Source organism: Oncorhynchus gorbuscha, linkage group LG24, assembly GCF_021184085.1.
Source record: "Oncorhynchus gorbuscha isolate QuinsamMale2020 ecotype Even-year linkage group LG24, OgorEven_v1.0, whole genome shotgun sequence".
Taxonomy (NCBI): domain Eukaryota; kingdom Metazoa; phylum Chordata; class Actinopteri; order Salmoniformes; family Salmonidae; genus Oncorhynchus; species Oncorhynchus gorbuscha.
Genome location: NC_060196.1, coordinates 15656367 through 15670523, shown reverse-complemented (window position 1 = coordinate 15670523; position 14157 = coordinate 15656367). Strand labels below are relative to the sequence as shown.

General features: G+C 43.4%; 1 protein-coding gene across 1 annotated transcript; it reads left to right on the top strand.

The window, feature by feature from the left end:
• Positions 1 to 276: 276 nt before the first annotated feature.
• On the top strand, positions 277 to 12707 carry LOC124013060. Its single transcript, XM_046327192.1, has 6 exons — positions 277 to 456; positions 10199 to 10519; positions 10761 to 11063; positions 11559 to 11660; positions 11778 to 11833; positions 12093 to 12707. The coding sequence occupies exons 1-6, from the start codon at positions 414 to 416 to the stop codon at positions 12222 to 12224; spliced, it is 957 nt and encodes a 318-aa protein (XP_046183148.1). The 5' UTR covers positions 277 to 413; the 3' UTR covers positions 12225 to 12707.
• The last annotated feature ends 1450 nt before the right edge of the window (positions 12708 to 14157 follow it).

Here is a 14157-nt window from a genome sequence, read left to right as displayed (position 1 = left end):
TCACTTTATTTATCTATTTCACTTGCGTTTGGAAATGTAAACATATGTTTCCCATGGCAATAAAGTCCTTTGAATTTAAAATGACAAGAAGGGACACTCCCCACTTGCTCTAACATGTTTGCCTGATAGAGAGAGAGAGACAGTGCACACAATGTGTGAAAGAGCGAAAGAGGAATAGAGAGACGGGGCACCCAATGCGCAAGTGTGTGTGTGTGAGAGCGAGAGAAATAGAGAGACGGGGGGCACCCAATGCACGTGAGAGAGAAATAGAGAGACTGGGCCACCCAATGAGAGAGAGAGAGAGAGAGAGAGAGAGAGAGAGAGAGAGAGAGAGAGAGAGAGAGATGTGTTGCAATTGGTGGGAGAATGTAGAGTGAATTATACTTCATCTGAGCACCCTATTGAAAAGAAAAATGATAAGATTCGTTCTCTGGATATTACTCTTTCTCAAAAGTGGTAAGTCTGCCTTGTCAAACTGAGAGTCAATTACAAAAGTAGGCTACTATCATGTTACATGACTCTTGTGTAATTGATGTGAATATGCTATATTATTGCAAAAGTGTTGTGGCAGATGGTGCATAATTACACAATCGCTTGTTGGTCATGTCCTTATTGTAAAAGATAAAATGTGTTCTAGATGACTTACTGGTTAAATCCGGGATGCCAACTTTTGGGCTCCAGAGTGGTAAAGCAGTCTAAGGCACTGCATCTCAGTGCTTGAGGTGTCACCACAGACACCCTGGTTCAAATCCAGGCTGTATCACAACTGCCCGTGATTGGGAGTCCCATAGGGCGGCGCACAATTGGCCGGGTGTGGCCGATGTAGGCTATCACTGTAAATAATAATTTGTTCTTAACTGACTTGCCTAGTTAAATAAAGGTTAAATAATAAAAATGTAAAAAAGAAGGCTTGGAGTGAGATTTGCAATGTGAATTTCATTGCCCCCTGGCACAACCCTTAGATGATAATTGTAGTTTTTTAAAGCTCATTTCCTGCAATTCTACGCGTTTGACATGACTTAGGCATATGACCAGGGTAAAACCAAAAATAACAATAAACACAGGTCAGCTGTATTCAGGACTCTTTTAAACTCCAAATTTGACGCGTTTGTTACTTGTGGGGGGTGAAATGTAAAGCACATTTTTAATATTCATGGTTGATGCAGTGGGGAACCAAATCATAGATTGCAGTCTCCTTATCCATACACTGCTTTCAAGGTAAGTCCACAAACATTTTGTCATTTGGGTGGACTATCTCTTTAAAATAGGGCTGGAAGAAAATCCTGCTTGCTGGGTCGTCCTCCTCTGAAGTGCTGTGTGTTTGAAAAGGTTCTTGTTCTAACAATTAATTTCTTACTAGTTGAAGATCCTTGACATCATCTTACTCTACACAGACAAAATATAATGTGTTCCTGAGTCACCGTACCATCTCTGCCTAGCATGTGCACAATACTAAAATGTCCAAAATTATACATTTAATAGCCAATGCTTATATCGTTTTTTTTATTTAACCTTTATTTAACTAGGCAAGTCAGTTAATAATAACAAATTCTTATTTACAATGACGGCCTACCAAAAGGCAAAAGGCCTCCTGGCGGGGCCTCCTGCGGGGACGGGGGCTGGGATTAAAAATGTCAAAAATAAAATACAAACAGAACAAAACGCACATCACGACAAGAGAGACAACACAACATAAAGACAGATCGAAGAAACAAATCACGTATCACTGTCAAATATATAGGATACGAACATTCCATTCAAGCTAAAAACAATGGATATGTAGCATTTTGCAACAACAACAAAAAATGTATACATATCTATGGACAAAAAAAAACATAACTAATCATTTCTTATGAAGAAAATGATGGATATGGTGTTTTGGAAGTAAACTCTTCAAATCTATCCCTGAGTAAAGTAGTCATAGTTCTTGTACCCAGTCAACATTCAAAATGTAAAGTTTCATCATGCGTGTTCAACTTAACCAGAACATCTAGCTTTACATCTGCAACGGTCCGATTATGACAGACACACTCATATGGGCCCTTGTCATTGTGCACAGCGGAGATGATTGTAAGAGAGAGGTCTTTGTTGATTTTCACCCTCTTCTTATTTGTACGACTTATTCAAAACTGTCCATGAATGGATAACATATCCTCATATAATTCATTTTCAAAGACACAAGTAGGCATATCAGATTTCAAATATATGACTACAGTGGCAAAATTGTGAAGAAGTGGAATAATCAAATACGTGTGGGGAATAACAGTAGTGTTCTTGCTGATAAGTCAAGCACAGTAATGAAATAACATGTTTGCCAATTGTTAAAAATGAGAATTGTAAATAAATAATCAAATCTCCAAAAGACAAGAATACATACTGACTGCCCTCGACCAGCACAAAAGCATCCTGTGGCGGACTGCAACAGCATCGAATAGTCCCCCGCGATATGCAACTGTTCAGGGAAGTCAGGAACCAATACATGCAGTCAGTCAGGAAAGCAAAGGCCAGCTTCTTCAGGCAGAAATTAGCATCCTGTAGCTCTAACTCCAAAAAGTTCTGGGACACTGTAAAGTCCATGGAGAACAAGAGCACCTCCTTCCAGCTGCCCACTGCACTGAGGCTAGGTAACACGGTCACCACTGATGAATCCATGATTATCGAAAACTTCAACAAGCATTCCTCCTGGCTACTCCAACCTCGGCCAACAGCTCCCCCCCCCGCAGCCCCCCCCCCCCCCCCCCGCAGCTACTCACCCAAGCCTCTCCAGGTCCTCCTTTACCCAAATCCAGATAGAAGATATTCTGAAAGAGTTGCAAAACCTGAACCCGTACAAATCAGCTGGGCTTGACAATCTGGGACCCTCTATTTCTGAAACTATCCACCGCCATTGTCGCAACCCCTATTACCAGCCTGTTCAACCTCTCTTACATATCGTCTGAGATCCCCAAGGATTGAAAATCTGCCGCAGTCATCCCCCTCTTCAAAGGGGGAGACACCCTGGACCCAAACTGTTACAGACCTATATCCATCCTGCCCTGCCTATCTAAGGTCTTCGAAAGCCAAGTCAACCCAACAGGTCACTGACCATCTCGAATCCCACCGTACCTTCTCCGTTGTGCAATCTGGTTTCCGAGCCAGTCACGGGTGCACCTCAGCCACGCTCAAGGTACTAAACGATATCATAACCGCCATCGATAAAAGACAGTACTGTGCAGCCGTCTTCATCGACCTGGCCAAGGCTTTCGACTCTGTCAATCACCATATTCTTATCGGCAGACTCAGTAGCCTCGGTTTTTCTAATGACTGCCTTGCCTGGTTCACCAACTACTTTGCAGACAGAGTTCAGTGTGTCAAATCGGAGGGCATGCTGTCCGGTCCTCTGGCAGTCTCTATGGGGGTGCCACAGGGTTCAATTCTCGGGCTGACTATTTTCTCTGTATATATCAACAATGTTGCTCTTGCTGCGGGCGATTCCCTGATCCACCTCTACACAGACGACACCATTCTGTATACTTCCGGCCCGTCCTTGGACACTGTGCTATTTAACCTCCAAACGAGCTTCAATGCCATACAACACTCCTTCCGTAGCCTCCAACTGCTCTTAAACGCTAGTAAAACCAAATGCATGCTTTTCAACCATTCGCTGCCTGCACCCGCACACCCGACTTGCATCACCACCCTGGATGGTTCCGACCTAGAATATGTGGACATCTATAAGTACCTAGGTGTCTGGCTAGACTGTAAACTCTCCTTCCAGACTCATATCAAACATCTCCAATCGAAAATCAAATCTAGAGTCGGCTTTCTATTCCGCAACAAAGCCTTCTTCACTCACGCCGCCAAACTTACCCTAGTAAAACTGACTATCCTACCGATTCCTCGACTTTGGCGATGTCATCTACAAAATAGCTTCCAATACTCTACTCAGCAAACTGGATGCAGTTTATCACAGTGCCATCCATTTTGTTACTAAAGCACCTTATACCACCCACCACTGCGACCTGTATGCTCTAGTCGGCTGGCCCTCGCTACATATTCTTCGCCAGACCTACTGGCTCCAGGTCATCTACAAGTCCATGCTAGGTAAAGCTCCGCCTTATCTCAGTTCACTGGTCACGATGGCAACACCCACCCGTAACACGCGCTCCAGCAGGTGTATCTCACTGATCATCCCTAAAGCCAACACCTCATTTGGCCGCCTTTCGTTCAAAATCAAATCAAATCAAATTTTATTTGTCACATACACATGGTTAGCAGATGTTAATGCGAGTGTAGCGAAATGCTTGTGCTTCTAGTTCCGACAATGCAGTGATAACCAACAAGTAATCTAACTAACAATTCCAAAACTACTGTCTTATACACAGTGTAAGGGGATAAGGAACATGTACATAAGGATATATGAATGAGTGATGGTACAGAGCAGCATACAGTAGATGGTATCGAGTACAGTATATACATATGAGATGAGTGTGTAGACAAAGTAAACAAAGTGGCATAGTTAAAGTGGCTAGTGATACATGTGTTACATAAGGATGCAGTCGATGTTGTAGAGTACAGTATATACATATGCATATGAGATGAATAATGTAGGGTAAGTAACATTATATAAGGTAGCATTGTTTAAAGTGGCTAGTGATATATTTACATAATTTCCCATCAATTCCCATTATTAAAATGGCTGGAGTTGGGTCAGTGTCAATGTCAGTGTGTTGGCAGCAGCCACTCAATGTTAGTGGTGGCTGTTTAACAGTCTGATGGCCTTGAGATAGAAGCTGTTTTTCAGTCTCTCGGTCCCAGCTTTGATGCACCTGTACTGACCTCGCCTTCTGGATGATAGCGGGGTGAACAGGCAGTGGTTCGGGTGGTTGATGTCCTTGATGATCTTTATGGCCTTCCTGTAACAACGGGTGGTGTAGGTGTCCTGGAGGGCAGGTAGTTTGCCCCCGGTGATGCGTTGTGCAGTCCTCACTACCCTCTGGAGAGCCTTACGGTTGAGGGCGGAGCAGTTGCCGTACCAGGCGGTGATACAGCCCGCCAGGATGCTCTCGATTGTGCATCTGTAGAAGTTTGTGAGTGCTTTTGGTGACAAGCCGAATTTCTTCAGCCTCCTGAGGTTGAATAGGCGCTGCTGCGCCTTCTTCACGACGCTGTCAGTGTGAGTGGACCAATTCAGTTTGTCTGTGATGTGTATGCCGAGGAACTTAAAACTAGCTACCCTCTCCACTACTGTTCCATCGATGTGGATAGGGGGTGTTCCCTCTGCTGTTTCCTGAAGTCCACAATCATCTCCTTAGTTTTGTTGACGTTGAGTGTGAGGTTATTTTCCTGACACCACACTCCAAGGGCCCTCACCTCCTCCCTGTAGGCCGTCTCGTCGTTGTTGGTAATCAAGCCTACCACTGTTGTGTCGTCCGCAAACTTGATGATTGAGTTGGAGGCGTGCGTGGCCACGCAGTCATGGGTGAACAGGGAGTACAGGAGAGGGCTCAGAACGCACCCTTGTGGGGCCCCGTGTTGAGGATCAGCGGGGAGGAGATGTTGTTGCCTACCCTCACCACCTGGGGCGGCCCGTCAGGAAGTCCAGTACCCAGTTGCACAGGGCGGGGTCGAGACCCAGGGTCTCGAGCTTGATGACGAGCTTGGAGGGTACTATGGTGTTGAATGCCGAGCTGTAGTCGATGAACAGCATTCTCACATAGGTATTCCTCTTGTCCAGGTGGGTTAGGGCAGTGTGCAGTGTGGTTGAGATTGCATCGTCTGTGGACCTATTTGGGCGGTAAGCAAATTGGAGTGGGTCTAGGGTGTCAGGTAGGGTGGAGGTGATATGGTCCTTGACTAGTCTCTCAAAGCACTTCATGATGACGGAAGTGAGTGCTACGGGGCGGTAGTCGTTTAGCTCAGTTACCTTAGCTTTCTTGGGAACAGGAACAATGGTGGCCCTCTTGAAGCATGTGGGAACAGCAGACTGGTATAGGGATTGATTGAATATGTCCGTAAACACACCGGCCAGCTGGTCTGCGCATGCTCTGAGGGGCGCGGCTGGGGATGCCGTCTGGGCCTGCAGCCTTGCGAGGGTTAACACGTTTAAATGTCTTACTCACCTCGGCTGCAGTGAAGGAGAGACCGCATGTTTCCGTTGCAGGCCGTGTCAGTGGCACTGTATTGTCTTCAAAGCGGGCAAAAAGTTATTTAGTCTGCCTGGGAGCAAGACATCCTGGTCCGTGACTGGGCTGGATTTCATCTTGTAGTCCGTGATTGACTGTAGACCCTGCCACATGCCTCTTGTGTCTGAGCCATTGAATTGAGATTCCACTTTGTCTCTGTACTGACGCTTAGCTTGTTTGATAGCCTTACGGAGGGAATAGCTGCACTGTTTGTATTCAGTCATGTTGCCAGACACCTTGCCCTGATTAAAAGCAGTGGTTCGCGCTTTCAGTTTCACGCGAATGCTGCCATCAATCCACGGTTTCTGGTTAGGGAATGTTTTTATCATTGCTATGGGAACGACATCTTCGACGCACGTTCTAATGAACTCGCACACCGAATCAGCGTATTCGTCAATATTCCCATCTGACGCAATACGAAACATGTCCCAGTCCACGTGATGGAAGCAGTCTTGGAGTGTAGAGTCAGCTTGGTCTGACAAGCGTTGGACAGACCTCATCGTGGGAGCCTCTTGTTTTAATTTCTGCCTGTAGGCAGGGATCAGCAAAATGGAGTCGTGGTCAGCTTTCCCGAAAGGGGGGCGGGGCAGGGCCTTATATGCGTCGCGGAAGTTAGAGTAACAATGATCCAAGGTTTTACCACCCCTGGTTGCGCAATCGATATGCTGATAAAATTTAGGGAGTCTTGTTTTCAGATTGGCTTTGTTAAAATCCCCAGCTACAATGAATGCAGCCTCCGGATAAATGTTTTCCAGTTTGCAAAGAGTTAAATAAAGTTCGTTCAGAGCCATCGATGTGTCTGCTTGGGGGGGATATATACGGCTGTGATTATAATCGAAGAGAATTCTCTTGGAAGATAATGCGGTCTACATTTGATTGTGAGGAATTCTAAATCAGGTGAACAGAAGGATTTGAGTTCCTGTATGTTTCCTTCATCACACCATGTCCCGTTAGTCATGAGGCATACGCCCCCTCCACTCTTCTTACCAGATAGATGTTTGTTTCTGTCGGCGCGATGCGTGGAGAAACCCGTTGGCTGTACCGCCCTGGATAGCGTTTTCCCAGTAAGCCATGTCTCCGTAAAGCAGAGAACGTTGCAGTCTCTGATGTCCCTCTGGAATGCCACCCTTGCTCGGATTTCATCAACCTTGTTGTCGAGAGACTGGACATTGGCAAGAAGAATACTGGGAAGTGGTGCGCGATGTGCCCTTTTTCGGAGTCTGACCAGAACACCGCCACGTTTCCCTCTTTTTCGGAGTCGTTTCCTTGGGTCGCTGCATGCGATCCATTCCGTTGTCCTGTTTGTAAGGCAGAACACAGGATCCGCGTCGCGGAAAACATATTCTTGGTCGTACTGATGGTGAGTTGACGCTGATCTTATATTCAGTAGTTCTTCTCGACTGTATGTAATGAAACCTAAGATGACCTGGGGTACTAATGTAAGAAATAACACGTAAAAAAACAAAAAACTGCATAGTTTCCTAGGAACGCGAAGCGAGGCGGCCATCTCAGTCGGCGCCGGAAGTCACATCCAGTTCTCTGCTGCCTGTGACTGGAACTAATTGCAAAAATCGCTGAAGTTGGAGACTTTTATCTCCCTCACCAACTTCAAACATCTGCTATCTGAGCAGCTAACCGATCGCTGCAGCTGTACATAGTCTATCGGTAAATAGCCCACCCAATTTTACCTACCCCATCCCCATACTGTTTATATTTATTTACTTTTCTGCTCTTTTGCACACCAATATCTCTACCTGTACATGACCATCTGATCATTTATCACTCCAGTGTTAATCTACAAAATTGTAATTATTCGCCTACCTCCTCATGCCTTTTGCACACAATGTATATAGACTCTCTCTTCTTTTCTACTGTGTTATTGACTTGTTAATTGTTTACTCCATGTGTAACTCTGTGTTGTCTGTTCACACTGCTATGCTTTATCTTGGCCAGGTCGCAGTTGCAAATGAGAACTTGTTCTCAACTAGCCTACCTGGTTAAATAAAGGTGAAATAAATACAAATTAAAAATAAAACTGTCCCTACACTCGAACCAAATAATTGTTCTATGTATTGTCCCCACCCTATACTAAAACTTGCACTGTAGGTAGGTCTGTCTGCTGCCTTTTCGATGTCACAGCCTAAAGGACAATCACCAAAGGAGGGGACTAGTGTGGATTAAATCAACTTTTGTACATGCTGTCAAAATGCTGCATTCTGCAATACGGACTGGAGAAACAACCACCTCATTTTGTTGACAGCATATTATATAAAACAGTGGTACCATGCTACTCTTTTTTTTAGAGTTGTATAAACTCAGCAGAGATGGTTCTCTCTCCATTCAGCTCCACTCTAATCTTGAGGTGCGTTTATTTTTCCATCCAATCCCCTTTATCCCTTAGATAACTAGACTAAATCATATGCTTCAATGTGTGGAGGTTCACAGTGCTGTGGCACGACATGACGACGATAAGAGATTCAGATCGTGATGCGTCCTTGGTCATGTGCAGTGTTGCTCTATGTTATTCTTGTACAAACTAGGTTTAGTAAATGTGAAGCTCCAGTTCACTTCATTGTATTCAGAGTCTTTCGTATTATATCCATTAGTAATAAGAGCTAAGACACTACAGACAGTACGTACTAAAGTCAATTTCAACCACTCTTGCATTAGTCCCCACAATTGGTGATTGGCATTTAGGCTGTGACAACGAAAATGCAGCAGACAGACAGACCTACACTGCAATACGTTTTAGCAGGGACGTTTGGTAGGGTGACCTGATTTGTAACTATGAAAATAATTTTGTCAAACAGATTGTGAACCCAAAAGTGAAAATTGTATTCTAGAGGGGGGGACAATAACTAGAAAAATAATTGGTTAGGGTGCAGGGGCAGATTTATGTCATCTATTCTTCAGGAGATTTAATTAGCTATTTACTTGATTTAGTCTGATCAGTGGAACAATTCTCATTCTTGACAATGGGCAAACATATAGGCTCATTACTGTGTTTAACTATTCCCCACACTTATTTGATTATTCCACTTCTTCACAATTTTGCCACTGTAGTCATATATTTGAAATCTGATATGCCTACTTGTGTCTTTGAAAATGACTGACATGAGGCTATGTATTTTTGCAGCCATTCATGGGCAGTTTTGAATAATTCAAATAGGCATAAGATATTAAATGCTCCAGGAATCAAAATAATTTTCAAATTTTAGTATTGTGCAGAGATGAACACATTATATTTTGTCTGTGTAGAGTAAGATGATGTCAAATCAAATCAAATGTATTTATTTAGCCCTTCGTACATCAGCTGATATCTCAAAGTGCTGTACAGACCCCCAGCCTAAAACCCCAAACAGCAAGCAATGCAGGTGTAAGATCAAGGATCTTCAACTAGTAGGCATAAACCACCTGAATATTGATATTAATTTGATTTCTCTTGAAGGTTGGATGATTTTGAGAAGAAAACCATTTTTTTAACAAGAACATTTTCAAACACCCAGCACTTGGGAAAACGACTAGGGGGGGGGGGGGACCCTCCTGGAGAGCAAGCAGCAAATCTCCCTGGGGGGGGAGGGGGGGACCCCCAGTCCCCCGTCTAGGGATTGCACCAGGGGGCAATGAAATTCACATAGCAGATCGCACTCTAAGATTTTTTCAAAAGTTGTCAGCCCTGTAAGAGGTGTGCCGTGAAAGCAAATGAAGAGTGTGAAATTAATGTGTGGCTCTGGGTTATATAAAGGTCAAAATAGTCGTATTTAGTGTTCATGAGTTAGAAATGTGAACTAAAGTGTAGGCTACACCTAGTAGCCATGACTACAACTCAATGGGTTATAAAATAATAATGCAAAGACAATACAAACAAACATGTACGTACAAAAGATGTGCGTACTGTAAAAGTATTAATTAATTAATCCTAGTCTATCATGTGCTTGGCTTGGATCTGGGTTCGCCTACAGGATTTAGTCCTGTTAATGCCTTGTATTGATGTAGCTACTGCCCTTAGCCAATGTTTTCTTTCTTATTTTCAGATCTGATTGATGCTGTAAATGTGTCGGGAAAAGAGGGAATGAAAGTAACTTTACCGACTGGACTTAATGACCTACCTAGTGGCACTATTATGGCATGGTCTTTCCCATTGAGTGGTTCAGATTCATTTGATAACATAGCGCTGCTGAATGCTGGTGTGATTACAACGGACTACAGTAGGAAGTTCAAAGACAGACTGAAGCTGGATACTCAGACTGGATCTCTCACCATCAGAAACCTCAGCATCAGCGACTCTGGACTTTATAAAATACTTATCATCAATACACAGAGTTCATCTCCGATTGCAAATCTAACTGTCTATGGTGCGTGTCTGGCTTCTTGTTTTACTTCCCTTTTTTCCATTCTCTCATTTAGTCTCTTACCCAGAGTTGTTTTCAATGAAGATCAAAAAACATACCTCTGTATTTAGAGTTTGAAAAAGAAGTAGCCCACTTCTTCATATATGTTTAGGTCTCATTTATGACATCTTAGTTTTACTGGAAACACATTAGTTTAAATCTCTGTTTGTCATTGAGTCACTGCTAAATCATTCTGCTATCCCAGCCTCAGTGTCTGCTCCTCACATCAGTCACTCAGTGGACAGTCCATTTGAAAAAGTGAGCTGTTCCTTGGTGTGCACTGTGAAGAACGGGAGAGAGGCGATCTTGTCCTGGTACAGAGGAGGGGAGATACTCAACCAGACCAGCAGCCCTGATCTTCTAGCCAATCTCTCTCTCCCTCTGGAGTTAAACAAAAGAAACATTGACACCTACAGATGTGAGGCTTCCAACCCTGCTGACTCAAAACCAACTCCACTCAACTTTCAAACGCTCTGCCCTCAATTGTCCTCACGCTCTGCCCTCAAAGGTATTGTTTTCCCATTTTGTGGATCAGTGAGAGCCAACACCCAGACAGCGTCGGCTATTCATTTCCTCACTAACAGCTTATTTTGTAGGATAGTGAGGGGAGAAATATTTTTAACAGTAAAACCTGAGAGTAGTTTTTGCAAAATCCCTCAACATGCGTATTATCATATTGTAATTATTTTTAACTTATGTATTACAGGAATCAGATTTCTGTATTTATTTTCCTATGAGCCGTGTAGCCAACCTTATAATACCTTCATCAATGTCATTCATTAGTATTGACTATAGAACATGGCATGGGTTTGAACAGCTGAATTTCATTTAGACGGGAAGAATATAGGCTTCAGGTGAATACAGGGCAAGGCCACATACGACATACAGTTGATTTAAAAAATATGGTAGATGAGAAGAAGTTAATGAAAAAGATATGACATGCAATGCCAAATGAGTGACTGGACTGTTCCCTAACCCCCACCCTCCATTTTACTCCTGACAGAGTCTGGTCACAATCCTGTCCCAATCGCACTGGTCACATTGCTATCAGTTGGGATAATAAGTGGTGGTATATTCTGGGCAGTTAAAATAAGAACATGTGGAGGTAAGTACAATCTGTGTTACAGTTGACATCATACAGAGCACCTGAAGGCAACAAACACACAACATACACTGTAGGTAATCATGTTACATTATGCCTTTTCCCTTTATTTCAATGCAGCCTGCAAGCAAAGAGAAGAAGCCCAACATTATGCTGATGTGAACTTTCAGAGATCGGTAAGGTCTATGTTTATGGATGTTTGCATGCACTGTGTATATATATGTGTGTGCATATTATGCTACTTTCTATGCAACTTCTGTATCTGTGAACACACACACACACACATTTAGGATGGAAGTGGTCACCTGTTGTTGGCTTGTATAACATACCAGCCAATGTGAAAATACAGAATACACAAGAACAAGCACAGTTTGCAAATGGTTTGATCTTATTGATTTACAGGCTTCTGTTTCTATTTGTTTATGTGCTTTACAGGTTGGGGATACACTGGTATCTGGCACCGGAGGCGTCTGTTTACCAGAAGAGTATGTTTTGTACTCAGATGTCAGAATCTTACCTTTTGTTCAGACAGGACTGGATTCAATCACTCCTCTCTCAAAGCTGTGACCTTGGCGTGGTTTAGAGGCTTGTGTGTCTCAATGACCCTGAGAGCTACGCCGGAGGGGCTTGGGCCCCTGGTAGGTTTAGCCATTCCGGATTGGTCTCCGGTCAGGGGCCAGACCAACGACAGCATTGGTCCTACATGTTTCACGTTGGGATGGTGCTATAGGTTGGCAACTATACCACTCTGACAATGTTACATGCTGTGTGTACAGTTGAAGTCGGAAGTTTACATACACTTACGTTGGAGTCATTAAAACTCATTTTTTCAAGCACTCCACAAATGTAGTGTTAACAAACTATAGTTTTGGCAAGTCGGTTTGGACATCTACTTTGTGCATGCCACAAATAATTTTTCCAACAATTGTTTACAGACAGATTATTTGACTTATAATTATCATAAACTGTGGTGTAGTTATAATATTTACATGTGATCAGAAGCATAGCTGATAGGAATGTGTTTTACACAATACAGGCCTACCTTCTGTACATCACTGTTCTATCTGCAAGGTTCTTTGAAAAATCCCCTGATGTTAGTCTAACAACAAAACCCACAAATGGAGAGAGAGAGTGTGGGACTCTTATGGTTGCTCAATTAAGACTACAAATATACATGTAGCAAAATGAACATGTCACCCAACGTGGATTCCATCAACCCCTTCATCATCCCCATAGTATAGTCGGTGCGTATGTGTGTGCATGCAAGATTGCATGCTGTGTAGAAATGAGCTTCTTTCTCACCATAGCGTGTGGTTATCGCTTCTCTGTCTGTTCTCTTTGTAGTCAGTAGCCTATATGGGTCAGTCACTCTCATTCTCACTTGCTTATATGAGAGATGTGGTACCTTCCTCCAGCACTGTACAGCTTCTCTTACGCAAAATAGCTCAAGCAACAAACCATGCTCTCAATCCCCTTTAGATAAGAAAGGAGATATAACAGGTATAACAGATTGACCCTTGCCCCCCGACGCATATGCTATTACAGCATAAAACCTGGAGGCTGAGACAGGAGGACTTGGGAGACACTGTGGCCCCGTTCGACGATAACTCTGGACAGGGCCAAGCAGGCAGGCTTTAACCCCACCCACTTTGCCAAAGCACAGCCCCACACCACTATGTGGGGCTATCTTCAAACCACCAACTTACTACCCTGAGACAAGGCCGAGTATAGCCCACGAAGATCTTCCCCACGGCACAAAGAGGAGGAGGAGGAAGATCAAGAAGAGGAGGCGGAACAAGCAAACTACCCTGGATAAATCCAGTATGTTTGTGCTATCATATCAACTCCTTGTCTGTCCTTGTCATGCCAAATGCCGGCATGTTTGGCATGACACTGAGTGAAAAGGATTTGCCATGATAGCACAGACTGGATTTCTCCAGGCTACAAGCACACACCATAAAATGGGAACTAGAATGAACTAAGTTGTGTTAGCATTATGCCATAGGCTCTGTAATATATGCAGATTTAACAAAATGGTGCAATTATCGTGCATTTAATTGAACTTGTCTGTCTGGGAAAATACTAAAGCCCCACTCCTTACTTTGAAAAACAACAAGACAGCAACTCTGCCACTTGGTTTGCTATAAAGCTGAGGAATAGGGCTGAAGAAACAAACCATAGAAAGTCCCACCAAGTTGACTGCTTTAAAATGGTGTATGTCTTCGATGTTCAAAGGCACTGACCATACTCAAGTTATATGCAAAGTGCGCTCTCTATCCAACTCTAGGGAGTGAGGTTACTTAAAAACTGTGATGCAGCGTTTGCTTGAGTAGCTTCCTCAGGAGCGGTTAGTTGAGTTTTTATACAAGGAAAAGCAAGTGGTGAATTTCTTAACAATTCTGTTCAGGTCTCTTATCATGTGGACTTTAGACTTGATATTACTTTTTGTGTTTTTTAATTCTCAGTGTGCTGGGGACTGTACATACTAAAGTGGAGACAA

What these genes read in the sequence shown, in the direction of transcription:
- LOC124013060 (XM_046327192.1), top strand. Translation starts at nt 414, where the DNA reads ATGATAAGATTCGTTCTCTGGATATTACTCTTTCTCAAAAGTG. An exon ending in TAAAATAAGAACATGTGGAG is followed by an intron (nt 11,661 to 11,777) that starts GTAAGTACAATC and finishes ATTTCAATGCAG; the next exon opens with CCTGCAAGCAAAGAGAAGAA. An exon ending in ATGTGAACTTTCAGAGATCG is followed by an intron (nt 11,834 to 12,092) that starts GTAAGGTCTATG and finishes TGTGCTTTACAG; the next exon opens with GTTGGGGATACACTGGTATC.